At 37.0% G+C, this 20,555-nt stretch overlaps 1 protein-coding gene across 8 annotated transcripts in view; it reads left to right on the forward strand.

Annotated features, from left to right (window-relative positions):
• cadm2a (cell adhesion molecule 2a) overlaps nt 1-20,555 on the forward strand; it is a 423,456-nt gene that overhangs the window by 378,595 nt on the left and 24,306 nt on the right. For all 8 annotated transcript variants that reach the window (XM_058788804.1, XM_058788801.1, XM_058788803.1 and 5 more), the window contains 2 exons: nt 3,862-4,014; nt 6,906-7,043. In XM_058788804.1, coding sequence (XP_058644787.1) covers nt 3,862-4,014; nt 6,906-7,043 — 291 coding nt within the window. The remainder of the gene's footprint in view (nt 1-3,861; nt 4,015-6,905; nt 7,044-20,555) is intronic.

Consider the following 20,555-nt stretch of genomic DNA (forward strand, 5'->3'; position numbering starts at 1 on the left):
CCCACAATAATGGAGAAGACTGTTGACATGGCAATGATCTAGAAGACAAACATTGACGCCCTCCACAAAGAGGGTAAGTCACAGAGGGTCATTACTGAAAGGTGTGGCTGTTTACAGAGTGCTGTATCAAAGCATATTAAATGCAAAGTTGGCTGGAAGGAAGAATTTGAGTAGGAAAAGGTGCACAAGCAACAGGGATGACTGCAAGCTTGAGAATACTGTCAAGCAAAGCTGATTCAAACACTTGTGAGAGATTCACAAGGAGAGAACTGAAGCTGGAGTCAGTGCATCAAGAGTCACCACGCTCAGACGTCTTCAGGAAAAGGGCTACCAAGCCACTTCTGAAGCACAGACAACGTCAGAAGCGTCTTACCTGGGCTGTGGAGAAAAAGAACTGGACTGTTGCTCAGTGGTCCAAAGTTCTCTTTTCAGATTAAAGTAAATTTTCATTTGCATTTCATTTGGAAATCAAGGTCCCAGAGTCTGGAGGAAAAGTGGAGAGGCACAGAATCCATGTTGCTTGAAGTCCGGTGTGAAGTTTCCACAGTCAGTGATAATTTGGTCTGCCATGTCATCTGCTGGTGTTGGTCCACTGTGTTTTCTGAAGTCCACAGTCAACGCAGCCATCTACCAGGAGATTTTAGAGCACTTCATGCTTCCTTCTGCTGACAAGCTTTATGGAGATGCTGATTTCATTTTCCAGCAGGATTTGGCACCTGCACACACTGCCAAAGGTACCAAAAGCTGGTTAAATGACCATAGTGTTACTGTGCTTGATTGGCCAGCAAACTCGCCTGACCTGAACCCCATAGAGAATCTATGGGGTATTGTCAAGAGGAAGATGAGAGACACCAGACCCAACAATGCAGATGACCTGAAGGCAATCAAAGAAACCTGGGCTTCCATACCACCTCAGCAGTGCCACTAACTGATCACCTCCATGCCACGCCGAATTGAGGCAGTAATTAAAGCAAAAGGAGCCCCTACCAAGTATTGAGTACATATACAGTAAATGAACATACTTTCCAGAAGGCCAACAATTCACTAAAAATGTTTTTTTTATTGGTCTTATGAATTATTCTAATTTGTTGAGATAGTGAATTGGTGGGTTTTTGTTAAATGTGAGCCAAAATCATCACAATTAAAAGAACCAAAGACTTAAACTACTTCAGTCTGTGTGCATTGAAATTTATTTAATACACGAGTTTCACAATTTGAGTTGAATTACTGAAATAAATTAACTTTTCCACGACATTCTAATTTATTGAGATGCACCTGTATATGAATAATTATGTTTTAAAATATATTAAAATAAACTTTTTTCTTTTAAGTATTGAAATATGGAAGTGGAATACATATAAATAGACTACACTGGTCATGATGTATGTGTTTGAGTCACTAAAAAGAACCAGTTCATAAGAGTCATTTGTTCATAAAATGGAATAAGGCATAGGAATAAATTACATTTCAAAATATATTAAAATAGAAACTTTTTCTATTTTCTACAATTTTATATCATTTTAAATAATATTTCACAATATTGCTGTGTTTTTATTGTAGTTTTGATCTAAGAGACTTCTTTTTTTTTTTTTTTTTTTTAATGGAATTAGAATATAGAAATGAAATACACAGAAATGAACAAAACTGGTCATGTTATGTGTTTCTGATTCAAACAAACAAACAAACAAAAAATGGTTCATTAGAGTCATGCTTGCAAAATGGACTACACTGGTCACATTGTATGTTTTTGATTCACTAAAAATAACCAATTCTTAAGAAACACGTGTTTGAAAAACAAACTACACTAGTCATGTTGTATGTTTTTGACACTAAAAAAAAGTAGTTCAGTAAAAGTTCAGTCTTGGGAGTTTAATAACCAACATTGAGTACAAATACAGATTGTGAAGATTTTTCAGTAGTCACATCTGAATCAAAATTAATTTGAAAAAAAAATTAATTTTCATTTTTTTTGCACTGCCATGGTGGTCCCATTATTTGAAATGCACTTAATTTAGGAAAGACGACAGGAAGGCATTAAAAACAGCCTGTACCACAAGTTCTTTTTTCATTCCAGCGTTGGCCTGCCGCTCTCCCTGTAATGAACCTCATTATGTTCAATTACCTCAGAGATGCTGCTGTCCAGAGGGAGCTGCACTTAGACCTCTGGGGAGCCGCGTCTGAAAACACACGGTCAACACACAACATCAGTTAGGCTGTTTTATTACAGCTACGAGAGGCCTCGCTTAGGTGTGTAGGTGGGCTTGTGGGATGTTTGTTTGGATACCCAGAGTGTGCCTGCTTGGTTCCACTTTACACTTCCTTTAAAGTTCCTTTAACATAGTAATTGGTGTATACAGCTCGGTGTGGCCGAGAGCTTTAACCTGCTGTGATAGCATAATGAAATATTTAGACAATCATGACTGCATTGGTCGATTTTTCTACCTGAAAATAGTGACACTACTCATTTTTCATTAAATAATGTTGCTTTTCCTGTAACACAGTCCATTTTTCGTAAACATAAAGACATAAACAAGTCCAGTTCATTTTAGTGTATCTGTTTGTTTGGAGATTTCTTGTTAATGAAATCATTCACTGGCTTGTTTGTGTCCTTGTTTGTTTATATGTAATAACCATATATATATTTATATATTATACAATATCCTAGTTATTTTTGGGTTAGCTGCATATTATCTCAAATAGTTACACAATTTAAAAGATATTTCCCACTTAAATAACTTCAGTGTGCATCGTTTTTATTAGTGGTGAGTTTTGTTTTAAAAGAGAACTTTAACTGTGGTTAAACTACTTTAAATGAGTATCTGGAAACTCGAGAAGCTGCAGTTTAACATTCTATTCTCTAACACTGCTGTATTCAATTTAAAGTTTTCATGTGATATGACAAGGCTAACGGCTTAGGCATTGACCAACTTTTTTATTAAGAGAGCTTTGAAAGGTCACACTGATGGCTGACCATGAGGATGTGTTCTTTCTTTTCTCCTGAGAAGAAAAGTTCTATAAAGCTCATCGGCAAATATTCCGGCAGGTTGTTACAGAGCGTCAATGAGGCTCAAAATCTCTGAGTGAGTTTTATGGAAAGCAGAAGGTTAGAACTAGTGACCTTGTCTCCGTTGATTAAACTGTGCCGCCACATGGCGGATATCTTATGATCTGCCAGACTTTTTCCTGGTAGAGTCATTATCATTAAACAAAGCATGTTAAAGATGCCTCGGGAATTATGGCCCGTTAGCCTTTGACCTTTGCGATAGTACTTTGACCTTTCCATTAGGCCAGCGTGATGATGGACACTAAAAGTTGTAATAACTTAAACTGCATCCTTAGGCCTCTTTTGCACAGAGGTCACAATCATAATAAGTCTGAACTTTACTTTTATTCATACTCGACTGGGTAAAAAACCTGCAAATGTCATAAATAGCGAGTTTGTAAATGAGTAGGTGAGCTCAAGCATGTGTGTTTCAAATCGATGAATGCTCATTCTGTACACTATTGACTGAAATGATGTTAGATTTGAATCCTGACTGATCCATATTCCATTTGCCCTCTGACTGAAAGCCATCATAAAATAATTTTTCCCTGCAGCAAAGAATTGATCTTCATACTCAGCACAATATTTGAACATAATCATGAACTGAAATGTTCACTTCTTTTAAAATGAATTTTTTGGTTAAATTGCAATCTGTTGATGTTTCGGTGCTTCCACGTATTGTTTGTTGGTCAGTATTCATGATTTAAAACTTGGGGTGGTTTGGGGAAGTCTCAGGGAATCCGCCCGCTCTTGAGTATGGCACATGCTAATGAAGGTGTCATAATTAATGGTGCTCTGTTGATTGTTTGTTCCGGCAGCGCTGAGAGATAACCGGATTGAGCTGGTCCGAGCCACGTCGCAGGAGTTGACGATCAGCATCAGCGAGGTCACGCTGACAGACGAGGGGATGTACACCTGCTCCCTCTTCACCATGCCTGTCAAAACAGCCAAGGCTTTCCTCACCGTCCTGGGTAAGACATCATTTAACACATGATGTGTGTGGGATTACATCCTAAATCAGCCAGCTGAAGTTATTTAGCCTTGGAACGTTACTTTCCAAAATTTCACAAGTCCTGAATTTGGTGTAGTCTGTCTTCCTTTTTAAGTGACACTTTTGCAGTTAATGCCTGCATTTTTACTGAAAACTTTTTAAAACTCAGTGTCTTTAGAATTTAAAGAAAGATATTTATTTAAAGCAAAAAAAAAGTGTCAAAGTTTCAATGAATGTTTATATGTATACACACACACACACACACACACACATACACACACAAATCGGTAAGATTTTTAAAAGAAATACTTTTATGCAGCAAGGATGCAAACTGATCAAGTGAGACTGAAGACTGGAGTAATGATGCTGAAAATTCAGCTTTGCCATCACAGGAATAAATTACTTTAACGTAGAACTCTACTTTTTTTTTCTTACTTTAAAGTAGAAACAAATTCTTTTAATTGTGATAATGTTTTAGAATATTACTATTTTTACTGCATTTCTTCATTTTTTTTTTTTTAACTTTTTTAACTTTTTTTTTTTTATCTTACCAACCCCTTTTGAACACTGGGATATGGATGGGTGCATTTACTGATGGAGAGAAATATTGCTATATTATTACTAAATGTGTGCAACCAGTCTAAACTGGGTTACAGTGAAACCTTTTGAAGGCAGCTACACTGAACCATTAACAAGTCTAAAGAAAAAGACAAAATTTGTGGTTTCCAGAAAGTAGAGATAATTAGAATTTTACCTCAGTGGGGGCGTTGCAAATCTAACTTTGGCCTGGATCAGGATTTAATTAAATGGATTCACCCGGTCGCCTTCAACAAAGACACAGATGATCACAGAACAGTGTTGAGAAATGACACAGAAAGAAGTTTAATTAGTTTCCTCTATCAACTTTTGCTACTTTTGTCAATCAAAAGTCAAACAGACTTTCTATCAAGTCCCAAACATACCAGAGTTAATGTCAGCTGTGACAGCCCACAAACAGTGCTTAATGCCATATTTCTGCATTAATTAGGAGCCCAATTAGCTAGTCTCATTTTAATTAGTTGGCGTACACCATTAAAATCATTACAGTTGTACACTCTGTCAACAAGCCTGCATTGCATTAATGTTTTGCTCATTGTGAATACATGAATGGTTACAATTAATTTCCATGTTGTAATTATTATCTTGGAAAAATAAGCAGTAATATAGAGTACACAATGCTTATTTATTAATTAAACATGTTGTTACATATGTTGTTATGGATATTACGCATATGTTTGTCACATATATAATGGATAATGTCATTTTTACAAGTACAACATTTTTCTGAATCAACATTTTGAATCTTGATCCAGTAACATGTCTATCGACCTCTAAATTGCAGATACGGCAGACTAGCGCAGTCTGGCATACTTTACTGGGACTGGATCCACTCTTAAACCATCAAAAGTGTGCTGGACTGGACTATATGTCGATTAGAACACTGTTCTCCATCGTTTGATGAATTACAGCTGCCGTGATCAATTGGAAATGTGCACAAACATTGAAATATGACACACCAAAGTGGTGCGAGTGCAAGTGAATTTGACCCTAAGTGGTTTTGTAAAAAACATTTGCGTATCAAATACCAAGAAATGAATCGATCAGAAGCAACAGCTTGGCATCTTCAGGTTTTTCTTGATCTTGGGACAACATTCAGAAACAGCACGTCATCCGGTGGAGGTTACAGGCCACGCTGCAGTAGAATGACTGATGTATTTACTCTGTTGCTTTTTAATGCATAGTACATTGTGGTTGTTTTTGCTTTGATTTATTTCTTAGGAATGTGATTAAGGCCTCTTACTCAGGGGAGCAATAAGGCCTGTGAACTGAATGCCAAACGTCTGATCTCATCTTCAATCAAAGCAAACCCAATATCTAATTTTCCTGACTAATGTTCCCTATTGATTTTTCTTTGTCTCAGCCCGCTACCTCAGAGAGGAAGCTCCTGACACAGTAATGTATTTGTGGACCTCAGAATTTCCTGTGTGCTTGAAATATTTCATAAGATTGAAATGCTGATTACTTCTGGACGTGGAAACAAACATTTGAGGTTCACCATCTTTGTGATGGTGGAAGGATACATTATGACCATTGCCTTGAATCAAGTCATGAATCTTTTGTATGTTATAATTTGGGCTTTCATGTGTACATAAACCATCAATTAAATGCTGGAGAGGGAATGTAATAGCACATCCTGTGTGAATAAGCCTTTTAACAGATTGACAGCTCAATTTAAAAATGGATTGCTGTGGATTGTAGGCCATTGACAGATTGATTTTTAATTATTATCTTTTATCTTCATTTAAGCAATGTTGACCACATTTCAATTTTGGAGTCAGTAAGATGCAAAATTAATCATTTTAATAATACTTTTATTCACCAAAGATGCATTAAATTGAACATACGGTGAAGATTTTTACATAGATAGATAAAAAAAAAAAAACTTTTTAACAGTAGTGTATATGTGATTAATTACATTTGAATTTGATTAAATAATCAGCATATGTAATTAATTCAATTTAAAATCTAAAATTAATTGACAGCCCTAGTAATAAGCTCTATTTTATTGAAGATACTGTACTGTTTTTAAACTCTGCAATAATATGATCAAATAACCACTGAATAAAGGGTCTAAATTTAAATTAACCTCATTGAACGACAAAAAACCCCAGGCAAAATAAAAGAACTGGGGTAGCTCATAGAAGATGATAAATAAAATATCTCTTATCTTTTTCCATTAAATTCACGCTTACCTACTGTTCATATTTTGAACTCGCCAAAGTGCTAAGCCATCTTTCTCTCTTTCTCTTTCTGTTTCTCCTGAATATCTAGGTGTGCCTAAGAAACCAGAGATCAATGGACTCACCAAGCCTGTGATGGAGGGAGATCAAATCACTCTGACCTGTGTGACCTCTGGCAGCAAACCTGCGGCTGATGTCCGATGGTTCAAGAATGAGAGGGAGATCAAAGGTGAGGAAGGTTGATGGAATAACTGCATTAAGCACATATTTTAAGCTCAGTTTGGAAGAAAGCCTGCTGTAGGTTCGGTAAAATATGCAAGTAACTACTCATGTAGCACCTTCTCCACAAATCCATCAGCATATAAACAACATCCCCTCTCAGTCAGACGGGAGAGAGGGGATAAAAACATGCAATGACAGCAAGCGAAGAATTCTCCAAGTAGAAACTCGCTCTGCCATGCATGCAATGCAGATGGCATTGAGTGCCTTTGTCGTGCATTTGCAGCACTTCTAAAAATACAGCGGTTCTAATTAGCAACGAGGCGACGTTTCCCACGCTGACTGATTATTGTGTCTCCGGTGGACGGAACCTAGGGGAGAGGCCTTTACAGTGAAACCCCAGAGGATGAAGCATGGCTCAACGGTTTTTATGTCTTTGCTATGACTTTGTTTTGCAGGGATTAGCTTGTTTATCTGTACATTGCTGTATTTTGTATTAAGCGGCTATAAACTGTATTTAACCATATTTAATGTACATTAATAATAGCTCAGGGCAGCAACAACCCTAATAGGTGCATTCACGGCAATAGGCGCATATATACGTTTTTCACTGCCTTGCTTGTCTTTTTCTATGTAACCATGCACTAGTTTATTTATTTTATATTTTTGTCAGTGTATTTTTGTTTTGTTTACTCACCCAATTGAATATTGTACTGGTTGCGCTTTTCTGGGCGATTACAGTACAATAAATGCGTACCAGAGCTTTCATGCTTCAAAAAGGACATAAAATCCATATGACTAGATTTGTGTGATGGACAGATTGAAATCTTCACAGATAATTTTCCCCTCCAGTGAGCTGTTAACTTCTGCAACCAAATCAAGACCAATTTTGTGATCCAGATCAACCAATTAATCTGACTCACGAGAATCATGAATCGTTCATGAATCAGAGATCACTACTTCTCTCAAGAACGCACTGTACTAAGAAAAGCCTTGGAAGTTGTGTGGTCAAGTTGTGCTTTATACATACTTTATGGTTGTTTTTCAGTTATTTTGGAGCTTGATAGTCCATGTTCTCATTCGCTCGGAAAAAGTCACCTTTTGTGCTCCATTCAAGAAATAAAGTCTTACGGGTTTGGAACAAAATGAGGACATTTTCATTTTTGGGGTGAATTATTCTTTTCATCGATAACCAAGAAAGAAAGAAATAAGAGGAGTACCTAAAGCCTGAGTGAAAAAGTTTAGCCTCTTATCAGTGTCTAGTCGAGGGTTCTTATAATTTTGACTTCGAACGGGGATCCTGATTAGGCTCCTTATCAGATATTACGTCTGCGGTCAGTCCCTCTGGTCATTTGATAAACAGACAGAATTTGTGGGCAGGGGAGGATTTTCAGAGCTTATTTCATTTCATTAAGGGATCAGTGATGTTTCAGATGAGAATGGCAGAAAAGTAAGCTGCTTTGTTTAAGATTCTTTTAAGAAACTGATACCTGATCTCCTTATGCGTGACTCGGGCTCGCTGTAGTCACAGATAAATGATACAATCTTCGTATTCATTACCAACCTTGGAGTTTAAGTTAGGTGTAGATCTATCGTTTAATTACCAGTGATGATTTAAAGCAACAAAACAATAGATTTGTATACAAGAAAACATGAATTTAGTCTTGATAGATGTTAACATTTCTTCACATTACTTCAAAATTCTGTTGTTTTCTTTCATTTTTCTCCAGCTGTGAGGTCAGAGATTAATATGACCATTAACACAGAAATTTTCGCTCCCTCTCTGACTCTGAGATTCGTTTGTTTTTTTGTTTGTTTTTTTGGTGTCTTTTTAATTGGTGGCCACAACACAACGCATAGAACTAATTTCATTGTGTTGTGGTAATTTCACTGTGTTATGACTTTTTTCTGTTGTGCTAATTTCATTGTATTGTGGCTTGTTTCCATTGTGTTGGGCTAATTTCATTGTGTTGCGCTAATTTTGTGTTGTGACTTATTTCTGGTGTGTTGTGACTTGTTTCCATTTATTGGGCTAACTTGGAGGCCCCCATACTTTTGTAATGCAGGTGCAAATTATTATATGCAAGTCTGTAACAAAGACACATTTCATCCATCAAAAATGATAGAATGGCATTACCTAATGCGAATTTTTGTGAGCAGGTGGTTTGAACGAGAAAGTAGCATGTGGTAAATATATTTAGATGCCATATGTAGCTTGTTGTGTGAACTCAGGAAGAGGTTTGCTAAGGTCTCTCTGACTCACGTCAGTCCACAGTCTCATAAAGCCTGAAGTTTATGGGCTCTCAGTTGATTGCAAAGTGTCAGTCTTAGATATTTTCATCATGAATGTGTGTTGTGATGGATGGATCCAATAAGACAAGAACACATTTCAAGGATGCATGAAAAAGAGTGGACCCCAGAGGGATGAAACACACAAATATAAACTCACAGGATGTTTATCATATAATCAGAACTTTCAATCAATTTCTATTGTTGTTTTATTTATAATATATATTATAAATAAAAAATAAAATATGATTTTAATTATATATATATATATATATATATATGTGTGTGTGTGTGTGTGTGTGTGTGTGTGTGTGTTTTATTTCCCCTCTATGTTGGTTTTACCAACTAACTTTGAATTTTTTTTTTTTTTGGTCACTTGCCCATACAGTATATAGCAACATGACAACACATTAAAGGTGCCATAGAATGGAAAACTGTATTTACCTTGGCATAGTTGAATAAATAAGAGTTCTGTACATGGAAATGATATACCGTTGAGCCTCAAACACCATTGTGTCCTCCTCCTTATGTAAATCTTGTGAATAAAAAAGACCACTGAAAAATAGGTGAATCACTAATAGTTACGTCACCAACATTTGTATATACCCACCCATAGTCTAGGCCAGCCGCCAGCCAAACCATCAGAAATTCTGCAGGTATTGTGATGAAACAAGCGAGGATAACAGCGAAAATGGCAGATCATGGAAATAAATGTTATGTTTCCAGGCTGTGCAGGGGATGTGAAGTGCAGGGATGGGTTGGTGTCTGCATTCAGAAAGGCACGGAAAGCAAGTAACGCGTTCTAATAAACTAACGCAAGCCACTAAAGGGACAGCTCCTTGCTAGCTGTAGCCTGTTACATTGCAGTACATAAGATTTCACTTACCACATAAACAGAGTAAGGAGAGATGACTGAGGATGATGGCGAATGATTTACAAATCCTGAGCACCACTGACAAGCATCTGATCTTATAAAATGTGTGGTAAGTACTGCGAAGCGAAAGTGAAAGTAAAAAAGCGATCATGCATACGAAAGCAGTTTCATTGCCTCGCATATTAATAGCAGCTTCCTAATGCCTGCATTTTATAAACAGTATAATTACCCAACGATATAACTGCGAGAGAAAGTATTGAAATATATATTTTCCTCCCTGTTTCCTTCCTGTGAGCTACTAAAATGAGCCGCACTGTGAAACAGCCAATCAGAGCAGAGCTCAACATTATTATTCATGACCCTTCCAAATAAGCCAATAACAGACCATTTCATTCTAGGGAGATATCCTAGGGTTGTAAATGCAAATGTAAAACCGTTTCTGGAGAATGTTTGCCCTTAACTAAGCCACATATCTTCTATGTAGATATCAAAGAACAATTTAAAATATTGTATCAATGCATTCTATGGCACCTTCAAAGCCCTACACAGAATAAAATACTGAAGATACTGAAAAAATAACAGTTAGAGATTTAGTAATGTGAGTCACTCTATTTATATTGTTGGGTTGTCTTGGTTTCTTTGTCTTGGTTTCATGGCAGAGAGGTGTAAGTAAACGAAAGGATATTGCTTTTCGGCTCTGCTCACTCATTGGCAGTTCTGTTGTTTTCCTGTAGAGCTTCTCTCTGTCTGCTTTTGTGTTTGCGGCCTTCCTGTCGCTGTGTTTGTGAGTCGTGGCAGCTGTTGTCATCGCGGTTTTCAGCACTTCTCCACCGCCGTGTGAGGCTGAACTGCGATAAACGCATTTATTTTGGAAGGCTGGACTGGGAATAGCAGTTGCATTATTGTGGGATCTCTGGGACTGTAGCAATGCTCAGCCTGGTATTAAATTTGTGCCGGTCTCCAGGATGCAAGACATCTCACACTTCCTCCCCCTGAGTATGCAGAGTCCAAGATGCTCTGTGTGTGTGTGTGTGTGTGTGTGTGTGAAATTGACAGCTGTAATGGAATCCAATATCACCACCTCTCACATTCTCACATGCCCCTCTCTCTCTCACACACTCTCTTTCTCGCTCTCTTTCTATCTCCGGCTCCTTGTTTTCATCATTGGAGTAAAAGTGTGCATCTGTTTATTGCATGTTAAAATAACCTGCAAATATTACATAGAACGCATCTTGGCAGCCACCTCTTCCACAGCCCATGTAGTGTGTGTACTGTACATACAGTGGGTCCTAATGTCTGAGTAAAAATCCTTCTGTTTTGCATTTTTCTAATCTAAATTTTGAACTGCAAATTATATTATCAGTTTAACAAGTGAAAAGTGAAAGGTAAAGGTAAAAGTCTTAGTCTTTGGTTTGGTCCTTCTTTGTACTTTAATGAATACATAAATTCTAAATAGTTCTTGTTAGTTTTATGTAATAATGTTTATTTTTATATATACACCACCATTTAAAAAGATTGAGATTAGTATTTTTTTTTTAAATTAACTTCTATTTAGTTATATATATCTAATAACTTCTATGCGTTACATTGATCAATGACAGTGAATACTTCACTGATAATAACTGCCAAATGTTTCACTGATAATAACAAGAAATGTTTCATGAGCACAAAAGTATTAAAATGATTTCTGAAGGATCATGTGACTCTGAAGACTGGAGTGAATTACAGTTTGCCATCATAGGAAAATGAAAAATTAGATAATAGAAAAATTATAGAAAATCATGGAAAAATTACATCTGAAAGTACTGTAACTTGAATGCAATGTAAGTCGCTTTGGATAAAAGCGTCTGCTAAATGCATAAATGTAAAGTATTTCAATATTCAAATTGTAATAATATTTCACAATATTACCGTTTTTACTGTATGTGTGTATGTATATTGTGTGTGTGTGTGTGTGTGTGTGTGTGTGTATATATATATATATATATATATATATACACATACACACACACTCACTACGGGGCTGTTGAATGCTTGAATCTGATTGGCTGAAGAATGTTCTAAGGTGTGCAATTATTTTTAGGGAAACGCTTGGCTAAAGTAGTTCCAGGCAGGTAATGACCGCATTACATGTTCCTATCACTTCGCCAAATGATTTCAGGTATTTCAAAAGTCCTTACAGCTTACAACAGCAAAAGAACCAAAAGCCACAAAAACACTGACCAAGCAAATAAATATAGTACACAACAAGATAAAAATGACAAGTTATTTCCATGTTTTTGCCACAAAATTACCTTTTATTATGTATGTAATTAAAGCACATACAAATACACACAGTGTGTGTGTGTGTGTGTGTGTGTGTGTGTGTGTGTGTGTGTGTGTGTGTGTGTGTGCGTAAACATGTACAGGTATTTAAAGTGTGTGCATGACGGCTTTCTTACCCCCACAGCTTCTTCTTACATCATGTTGAGTGCAATCAATCAATAGTCATTAAAAATGGAATTCTAAAATGCCTCCTGTGTCTTGGCAGAAACATGAATAAAACATGCACCATAACGACATTTTCCATCAGCCCTTCATCCCAAACCTCTGACAGCACCCACTTCCCAAAGTCTCAGAGTCTATTGTTGGCTTACTTTCCAGTAAAAATATCTAAATCTTCTTAAAATAAGATACATTTAATTGAGGGTTTTTTTTTTTTAAGCATAAAACCCAATTTGCCCATGGGGTAAGAAAAATTAACTGAAGAGAAAAGTCTTATTTACACTGTGTGCAGAATTATTAGGCAAGTTGATATTATGGTCATATTTTTTTTGCCAAGAAAATTTTACCAATTCCAAACCACATCAATCTTAATAACTACTATTGATTTTGTATTTAATCATTTCTAAGTTATATATAATTGTCCATGAAGGCTGAAAGTCAAAAACTCCTTATTTCAGGTGTGCTGAATTATTAGGCAGGTTTTCTTTTACAGATAAAATGAGCCAAAAAAGAGATTGAACTCAAAGTTTTAAAAAATTAAATAATTAAATGCCCATGAGAAGGATGCAATACTAATGCAATAATAGAATTAGCAAAGTTAAGGCATGATCATTGGGCAGCGAAATGCTCACTGGGTCAGCACCGTCAGAAAAAACAGGTGGAGAAGAAAAGTCACGTTAACTGCAAAAGAATTAAGAATTAAGGCGAAGAATTAGCTGTGAAACCATAAGGAATCCTTTAGTCTCCAGCACCATTTTTTTTATTCCATCTCCTATCCTAAAAAGTTTGTCTTGCAGAGATTGACTAAAATGAGTTCCTAAAACTTACTGCCAGATTCTGAAAGATAAATTCTTCAAACAGTGGTACAAGAGGATGTGATGCTGGTCATTCGAGAGTCACTCTCAACTTATCTGTCCATAAAGCCTATACAAAATCAGTCTTCATGTATTTCACAACACTTCAGCATGTTATTCATATTAAGTGAGGGTTATTTTTTTAGCATTTTTTACCCAAGCAAGGTCTCTGAGAACCTGACACATTGCACTTCTGGAGACTCCAGGAAGGTTGCAGTTCTGGAAAATGGTGACGCTGGAGACTAAATGGTTCCTGATGGTTTCACAGCTAATTCTTCACCTTAATTCTTAATTCTTTTGCAGTTAACGTGTCTTTTCTTCTCCACCTGTTTTTTCTGACGGTGCTGACCCAATGAGCATTTCGCTGCCCAATGATCATGCCTTAACTTTGCTAATTCTATTATTGAATTAGTATTGCATCCTTCTCATGGGCATTTAATTATTTAATTTTTTTTTTACTTTGAGTTCAATCTTATTTTTGGCTCATTTTATCTGTAAAAGAAAACCTGCCTAATAATTCAGCACACCTGAAATAAGGAGTTTTTGACTTTCAGCCTTCATGGACAATTATATATAACTTAGAAATGATTGAATACAAAATCAATAGTAGTTATTAAGATTGATGTGGTTTGGAATTGGTAAAATTTTCTTGGCAAAAAAATATGACCATAATATCAACTTGCCTAATAATTCTGCACACAGTATAATACAATTTTGCATCTAAAGTAATATTGTTTTAAGGATTTTTAGATATTATTACTGGGAAAAAAAAAATACTGATTAAGACCATTATTTTTTGCAGTAAGATGATATCAATATGCTCCTATAGAACTATGGGAATGTTTCTCTTTTCCACCTCCAGGATGATAAGGGTGCATATCCATCTCCAGACCTCCTTGAGGGAGGATAACTCCCTCGAGGAGAACTATGAGAACATGTAACAGATTAGCCGACAGGAAAATCTCCAGAGCAGATGAAAGAGAGAGTGATCGTCGTCCTCTTTTTCCTCCAGGGGTTCTGCTAAAAACTCTTTCTTTCATTCCATCTCACTGTTCGAATAGAAAATGGCAGAGTAAGGCAACATGCAATGATGATTTGTCTTGCACTTTCATTGTATGTACACACAATAAAGCGCACAAGCAGCCACAAAACAATGAACTAATATCCACTTCTTAAGGCAATACAGGTATTTTAATGCACTGGTCAACATCCAAAATACACTTAAATTATTTATTTTACTGCACTTCATCGATTTGCATCTATATTTCAATTACAGCACATATCTTTAAAGGCATTTTCTCAGAATGCACTAAACCATAAATCTTCAATTTAGTTCATTACAGTTTTAGTCTATATTATATTTAGTATATAAGGTTTTCATGGAAGGGTTTGTTTATATATCACCTGATTTTATAACATTTTTTTTTTCTTAAAAACATGCCGAAACCCTTGATACCCTTGATTCTAATATATCAGCGAAATGGTTCAGAAATGTTTATATCAGCGAACCTGGCTCAGATGTTCAGATGGAAATGCAAATTAGTTTATAATTATTTAGATAATGCATCATTTGCATATTTAAACAACATTTCAGAAAACTTGTAATACAAATATATTTGCAATTAATGTAATCAATCAGCTGGGAAAGCATGGTGATATCTATTTGTTAGTTTTTACCCAGTTCACCTGGGGTGTCTTGCCTTTACAACACCCTGGCAACCTGCAGAACACCCTAGCGAACAACCACTCAGAAACCTTCAGAAAATGTCAAATCTAATTGAAACTACATTCATATAACTGAAACTGTGTATATTGGTTGTTTCTGTGTAAATACATTGGCTGCTCTCTTTATCTGTTTTTCACAGTGGTCAGTGCCTACAACCAAGTTCTACACAAAACATCTGCTTAGTCCTGGCTGGTGAAAACAAACGCCCAGGTGCCTAGATAAAAGCTCAAAGCCGAACAAGAGAGAGAGAAGTTCTTAGTGCTGCTTATGATAGGCAGGGAGACCGACGACAGCCGCTGAGTCTGAACACACAGCGCTCCTCGCTGTTTAAGCTTCCTCTTTCATCCTGGCTGCGGGGGCCGGGAATCAGAGTCCAACTTCACAGCGGTGCACGAGCTGGATAATCTCTAACGTGTGAAGAAAGAGAGGTCATTCAGATGGTAAAGTCTGTCTAGTTAGAAGTATTTGATCAACACGACATGGCCTACATCAGACACTTCAAGATAGGATGCAGGGTGATTGTGAAGTGATTGTAAACATGTACCAGACTTGAAAATGGTTTGAAATGTGGTGGTTGGTCAGTTTTACTAATGGAGATTAGGACATGGTTCATTACAAGGTCAGAGATGGTGTCAATCCTGCCCTAAAAATATCAGATTACTGTGCTTTTGATTGATTTCTGGGCAGAGCTTTAATGGTGCATTTCTTGTATGACAGCGTAGTTTGTTGTTTAACCAGTGTAGTACAATGCATCATTGAAAAAATTAACATGCTAATCATGACTGTCCCGAAATTGTAATAACATGGACACACCTTCGTCATTGGAACTATAGTTTCAGGAAGCACAGAATCGTTGAACTATGTTAGTAACATTAGAATTTCGACCATAGTTGGCTAACAATGCTTTTGGGAAACAACACTCCAAGTCAAGAGTTGTAGTTCCAACACACAAGTTTGTGAATGTTCTTTGGAACTAAGGTTTCAAAAAACAGAATCATTGAACTATGTAATGTTACTCCTTTGCGACCATAGTTGGCTAACAATACTTTTGGAAAATGCACCTCAAGTCAAGAGCTGTAGTTCCAACTGCACAACTCTGTAATACTGTTTGCGAATGTTTGCTGGAACTTTGGTTTCAGGAAAGACTGATTCGTTGAACTATGTTAGTAATGAAGGAACTTGCAGCCATAGTTGGCTAACAATGTTTTTGGGAATCACAGCCCAAGTTGAGGGCTATAGTTCCAAACACACACACGTTTGCGAATATTCATTGGAACTATGGTTTCGGGAAACAGAATTGTTGAATAAGTATTGTTACAACTTGTAACCATAGTTGGCTAACAATGCTTTTGGGAAATGCACCTCACATCAAGAGCTGCACAGCTTTGTAATGCTGTTTGCGAATATTGGAACAATGGTTTCAGGAAACACTGATTCATTAAACTAGTAAAGAAGGAACTTGCAGCCTTACTTGGGGAACAGTGCTTTTGGGAAGCACACCCCAAGTCAAGAGCTGTAGTTCCAACCACACAAGTCTGTGATTCTGTTTGCGAATATTCTTTGAAAGTATGGTTTTTGGAAACACAGAATCATTGAACTATATTAGTAACATCAGAATTTTGACCACAGTTGGCTAACAATACTTTTGAGGAACAACGTTCCAATTCGAGAGCTGTAGTTCCAACCACACAAATTTGCAATGCTGTTTGCAAATATTCTTTGAAAGTATCGTTTCGGGAAACGCAGAATCATCGAACTTTCAGTAACAACGGAATTGCGACAAGAGTTGGAAAACAATGCATTTGGGAAACACCCCAAGCTGTTAACAGATTACTGTGGGCGGGGCAAAACCTGGTGTGGGCATGGCTTGTGCCTACCAGTGTGTATCTGCCACCTGTGGCGAGTCCATAGTAACACTGATAAAATGGCTTATCCTGTGAATGTGCAGTTGCGTCCTAGAGGAGATAATATCATCACACTGTTAGCAGTCAGACAATGTGTGTGTTTGTGTGTCAGAACAGGATCATTAATTCCAACCAGGCTCAGACAATCGCATCAACAAATCCCATCTCAGTCTAGCGTATTTGACCCTAGTGAAATAACTGCCAGCAGGGAGACTGTTTGTGTGGATTAGAGAGATAAAATTGCACGGCACCAGAAGGAGCTTTTACATTGACACCCACACTGACCATTTATGAAGGATATTTGAACAGTGAGCCATGGCGGAGGGCCGTGCGGTATGAGTAACTGATATTTATAGTGATCCTGCTTGGGGATTGGGGGCGTTTGTTGAAATAATGTTGTCGTTATCGGTTCTCATGTCTCTGGGACATTAGGATTAGTGGTAGATAGATGAGATGGGTGTTCGGTCGCTCGCTGCAGAGCTCCACTCACGTATGGAGAAACTCCTGAGTTTCTCACCACAGGCAGAAGATTATGGCACGTAAATAAACACAAACTGACAATTTTTGTGAGGAAATTCAAAACCGCTGCCTCGAATTTAAGCTCTCACCATGCAAACACACAGCCGACATCCAACTTCAGTCAAATACACACACAAATATCCCTCCATCCACTAGGAATGACCACTGTGTTTAGCCTGAGAGCAGTTCACGGTGATCGGATAAAGAACGCTTTTGCTCTCTCTCCCTCTCTCTCTATCTTTTTCATTCTCTCTTTTTATATCCCTCTTGCGTGCTCGCTAATGGGCTTGCAAAATGGGGTAGAGGCGGCGGAGATGAGCTGCACACCTTTGTGCCTCCTGTTGTTCTAAATACCTCCCTTTTAGGTGGAAAACAGCATTTGAATTCAGAACTGCTCACAGCTGAAATGAAATGCTAATCTCACCCCACGTTTTATTCTTTCCTGTTCTCGGCTGCTCTCTGGGCTCACCATATGCCGTAGCTATCGCAGAGTTCCAGGAAAGCATTCCGGTTCCAGAAGGAGCGCAACGCTCAGCCTCAAATCCGAAAATTAGCGATATTTCACATTAAATTGAGTCACGTTAAATTGCATCCAACTATGTACGTAATTACACGTGTTGATGTGTGTGTAATGAAGATTAGATACAGTTTTAACGTTGTTGTGTGCATTAAATAAGAGCTTGTGTGTGTGTGCACTGGTGAGTGTGCATCTGTGATAATGTTTCTGTTACTGGTTTGTCTTCATAAATATTAATGTAAAACATGCTGACCTTAATTTCAATTCTGTCTGCTGGCAAATCTTTCCCCTCTCACCCACTCACTAACTTACTGAGAGGGACAAAAGAAGTAGACATTGCAGACGAACCCTCATTATGCTGTTTTTTTTTTTTCTCCAGAATGGAAGGATTGTTGAATGAATGGATGAGTAGATGAATAAATAGATGATGTAGGTGAATGGGCATAATAGATTTAGGCAATCAAATCAGTAGAAAGCAGATCATGTTCTCATTTCGTTGAGATCCTAACGTGTTGCTTGAGTGTGAGGGAGGATGGCAAAATTCAGGTGAAAAGTCACATTAGAGAAGGTGTGTGATTGGCTGATTACGCTGTCAATGCAATAATGGCTGTCTATCATTTTCACAATCATTCTGCAAATTGGAATGGGTCAAACAGGTGGAAATGGCAAAATAATGACCCTAAACTGGAAACTGTGAGTGAAATATTTTTAGCGAACAAAGCAGCACCTATGTGCCTGTTATATTTGCCTCTTAATAAAAAATAAAGTAACTATTAATAATAGGTTAAAAAATTTAAAAGATCATCAATATCAAATAAGATCTACACAAAATATATTGTTTACTTTTTCTAAAAAAAAAAAAACAATGTAAAAATGTTGGTACTAATAGTATTTATTAGAACCAACTGACATGGAAGTATTTTCACATTAGTTAAAAAATATACTTTTTTATACTGTTTTATAAACACAGTCAAGCCAGTAAAGTACTTTAAATTCTATTATACTGATCAAAATAGACTATTATAATATTGTTTGCTTGATGATAGTGTAACGTAAATGGGGTCCCATAAGCTTTCAACTAGGAAACCGCATAATTATTAAAAATAACAGGAAGGTGAATTTACTAAAAATCCCAAACACAGCAAAGGGACTTTGCCTCCTCATTTCAGAAGATCACCACTTGCTACTGAGTTGTTCCTGTATCGTGCGCTGAAGTTGATCTAAAGAAACTTCCAAGGCATGCTGGGAATCTTCACAGGATCTAATCATGGGGTGGAACAGACTTTCCACTTCCACATCTAATTGCTGAGAGTGTTTGTCTATTCTCAAATGAAAGTTTTCTCACTCCGTTCGCAGCCATACAAAGTGTTATTCATCTGAACGCTCTTATGAACAGACTAACAGTCTGTTTGTTTGTTTGTTGGATATCCGGAATAAAAATTTACCCCCAACCTCTAGACTGCATCCCATAAGCATCCCAAGACTAAGAATACCATAGAACTGTACCTTCCTCTCTGCATGTATATATGTGTGAGTGTGAGTGTGTGTGTTCAGGTTTCTAAATGATATCTTCTGCATGCTCAGATGCTCCTGAGCGGGTGGCGACACCCCCAGAGGAAGTTGACTGACAGCTTGGCAGTGATAGCAGGAGTGATTCAGGGAGCAGAGAAAGTGAGGGGGAGCAAATGGAAAGAGAGAAAGAATAAAATGATTCGTATAGGCAAGAACTGTGTGGATTCCTACCTTACGATTGGACCTGAGTCTGAAGGTTTTGGAAGGAGTGAAGTCTTTTGTGATTCTATCGTTGAATCTACAAACTCAATCAACTAAACATGATTTGCATGCTTCACTAATTTGTTCTTTTTTTTAACTTTGTGTTTCAGTAACCACACAGTTGAAATTACATTTGAAAGATTTTAAAGTAAATTAAATTATGATGTAAATTAGGTAGTTTATGCATCCTGGTGTATAGAAAAACATCCCTAAAATGGTTTGATCCTGTGTTTTGAAAGGTTCTATGTAGATTTTTGCAAGTTATAGAACCCTTTTCTAGAACTGTTTCTTCTAAGAGTTTTTAATATGGTGATTTGATGTAAAGAGTATGCTTGATTTTACATTCTTTCTGCTGTTGGAGAAAATGATCTTGTTCTGTTGTCCTTACATTTGTTTCAACAAATGTTTGACAAAAGTAAAATAGTCATTTACACTCTTAAAGATGCAATAATATCCTTTTGATGAGAAATTGTAGTGTGTTAAGCTCATTGAGATGCAGTGGATTAATTGCCCAGGATTTGTATTGTAAGTGCTACTAGACAGCGGCGTGTGCAGCATAAGCCTATAAACGCAGAGGCCATT

This window comes from Onychostoma macrolepis, chromosome 10 (genome assembly GCF_012432095.1).
Source record: "Onychostoma macrolepis isolate SWU-2019 chromosome 10, ASM1243209v1, whole genome shotgun sequence".
NCBI classification, from domain to species: domain Eukaryota; kingdom Metazoa; phylum Chordata; class Actinopteri; order Cypriniformes; family Cyprinidae; genus Onychostoma; species Onychostoma macrolepis.